Source organism: Herpailurus yagouaroundi, unplaced genomic scaffold (genome assembly GCF_014898765.1).
Source record: "Herpailurus yagouaroundi ecotype Mexico unplaced genomic scaffold, PumYag 322, whole genome shotgun sequence".
NCBI lineage: Eukaryota > Metazoa > Chordata > Mammalia > Carnivora > Felidae > Herpailurus > Herpailurus yagouaroundi.
Window position 1 is genome coordinate 894,427 of NW_024412539.1, and position 2,533 is coordinate 896,959.

General features: G+C 42.8%; 1 protein-coding gene across 1 annotated transcript; it reads right to left on the reverse strand.

Moving 5' to 3' along the window:
- Positions 1-1,175: 1,175 nt before the first annotated feature.
- LOC121021810 (olfactory receptor 5V1-like) lies at positions 1,176-2,135 on the reverse strand. Its single transcript, XM_040462486.1, has one exon. The coding sequence runs from the start codon at positions 2,133-2,135 to the stop codon at positions 1,176-1,178; it is 960 nt and encodes a 319-aa protein (XP_040318420.1).
- Between the last annotated feature and the right edge of the window lie 398 nt (positions 2,136-2,533).

Here is a 2,533-nt window from a genome sequence, read left to right on the forward strand (position 1 = left end):
CAGTCAGTAAACTATTTCGTAGTCTTCATTCCCACCACAAAGGTCAATTGTAGCAGTAATTTGGTATTTCAAAGCCTGGTTTCTAACAGACATTTTATTTCAGACAATGTCTATTGATAATTTTAAGCAGCTTTTTGTCATTGAATGCCATGAATGATCAGATTCCCCATTTTCCATTGGCTATGATGCCATCAAATTATTTAAACTCCATCCAACCAGGTATTCAATCCAGATTTCTATCTTTGAGGGTCAGTTTCCTAGAACAATTCCTGATATAAAATGCTGCAGCAGTTAGTGTTCATGGAAGAAATAAAAACCAATCTAGATATTCCAACCTAGAGGAACTTAACACAGGAAATAAGTGATCAATGTGTTGGAAAAGCTGGAAGAATGGGAAAAGGGGAAGGCAGGTTATATTACCCTCTTTATGGAAGTCTCTTTCCCTCCCTATAGAGAAATACTCATTTCATACTTGTGTGACCTTATGTCTCAAGAACAGCAGGAGACTGTAAACATCAGCTAATGCCACCCAAAAGTCTGTTTCTGCCACCACAGTGCTCATATGCCACTGGCACCAGATCCAGAGAAGACAATTTCTTCTATATTCCTTTCCTAATCTCTTGTGTATGACCCTTACATTGGCAGAATTTAATTTTTAAAAAATGTTTATTTATTTATTTTTGAAAAAGAGGGAGAACACAAGTGGGGAAGGGGCAGAGAGAGAAAGAGAGAAGTGGGAGGAGGGCACAGAATCTGAAGCAGGCTCCAGGCTCTGAGCTGTCAGTCCAAAGCCCGACACAGTGCTTGAACCCACAACTGTGAGATCATGACCTGAGCCAAAGTCAGAAACCTGACTGAGCCACCCAGGCACCTACATTGGGAGAATTTAAAATGGAAACATGCTGGTAGGGTTTCCAAGGATTTCAGCTCCCATGACGTGGGGAGAACTTAGAAGGATCGAGATGGTGCTGAGAACAAATACGAAATATCTGACACATTATGACTTTGCAAAGTGGAAAACAGAGTACCTGTGGAAAAAGAGGAGAGAAAGAAGTTCCTGAGAAGATCAATTTTGGGAACTGGTATGTAGGAATTGAGGATCTGGATATAGACTCTAAAACTATTCATGTTAAAAATATCTCGGAAATTTTTCATGCTGGTTGAAGACCATTGATCTAGACACTAATATTGCCAGGGATCATATACCCTCCAGCCAGCTTCCTCAGAGCACCCTTGACCTCCTTGTTTCTCAGGCTGTATATTATGGGGTTCAACATGGGAGTCATAACACAGAAGAGCACAGAAACCAGAATATCCATGTCTAGGGAGTAACCTTCTCTGGGTCTGTCATAGTTAAAGTTGGCTGTTCCATAAAAGACCACCACCACAGTGAGGTGGGATGCGCAGGTAGAGAAGGCTTTGCTCCTGCCCTGAGCAGAGGGAATCCTAAGAATGGAAGAAATGATGAGTATGTAGGACACTCCAGTAAACAGACAGGGGCTCAGGCCAATGGTGGCACTGGCCACATGAAGCACAGACTCATTGAGAGAGGTGTCTGAACAGGAGAGCTTCAGGAGCAGAGGAATGTCACAGAGAAAGTGGCTGATTTGGTTGGGCCCACAGAGAGTCAGTGTGGCTGCCAGCACTGTGTGTGTCACAGAATTCACTAGCCCACACAGCCAGGACCCAGTCACCAAAAAAATACAGACCTTCACACGCATGAGGACGGGATATTGAAGAGGGTGGCAAATGGCAACATAGCGATCATAAGCCATAGCGGCCAATAAGACACATTCAGTGCCAGCACATGTGACGAGGAAGAAAATCTGGGAGAGGCAGCCCTCATATGAGATGGTCTTCTTCTCCCGGAAGAAGTTCACCAGCATGACGGGGATGGTGGTGGATGTATAACAGATGTCCAAGAAACTCAGGTTGCTGAGGAAATAATACATTGGAGTGTGGAGAGCAGGACTGATTCTAGTGGCTGTTACAATGAGCATGTTCCCCAGGAGTGTTGTCAGGTAAATGAGCAAGAAAACCAGGAAAAACAAGCCCTGTAGTTTGGGGTGGTTGGAAAATCCCAAGAAGATGAATTCAGTGACATCTGTCTGATTGTTCATTTCAAGTGGTGTCATAGCTACAAAACAATGAGAAAAATAAAAGCCTTATGAGAATGTACAAAGAGCACCCCAAATTGGCTTGTTAACTTGCAAGGCCATGTCAAATAATGTTGGAGATAGAACGGTCTAGACTGTGGAGGGAGGTGTATAGGAAAGACCTTTGGGAGACCACAACTTTTCATTCAACAAAGCCAGCCATCTCAGGCCCAGGGATCTCCTACAGATTCGTGTGTGGCTTCTGGTGCATGAAAATAAATGGAGATTTGGTCAAAACCTTCAATAAACTGATAATCCCTGTGTTAGAGTAAGCTCATCTCTCTCTGGCTCTGCAAAACTTTCCTCCTAACATTGTACGCTTTGCTGCATTAAATTCTTTTTTTTATATTTTATTTTTTTAAGTAATATAATTGTGA

Excerpts from the sequence above, each read along its gene's own strand:
- LOC121021810 (XM_040462486.1), bottom strand. The coding sequence starts at position 2,135 with ATGACACCACTTGAAATGAACAATCAGACAGATGTCACTGAATTCATC.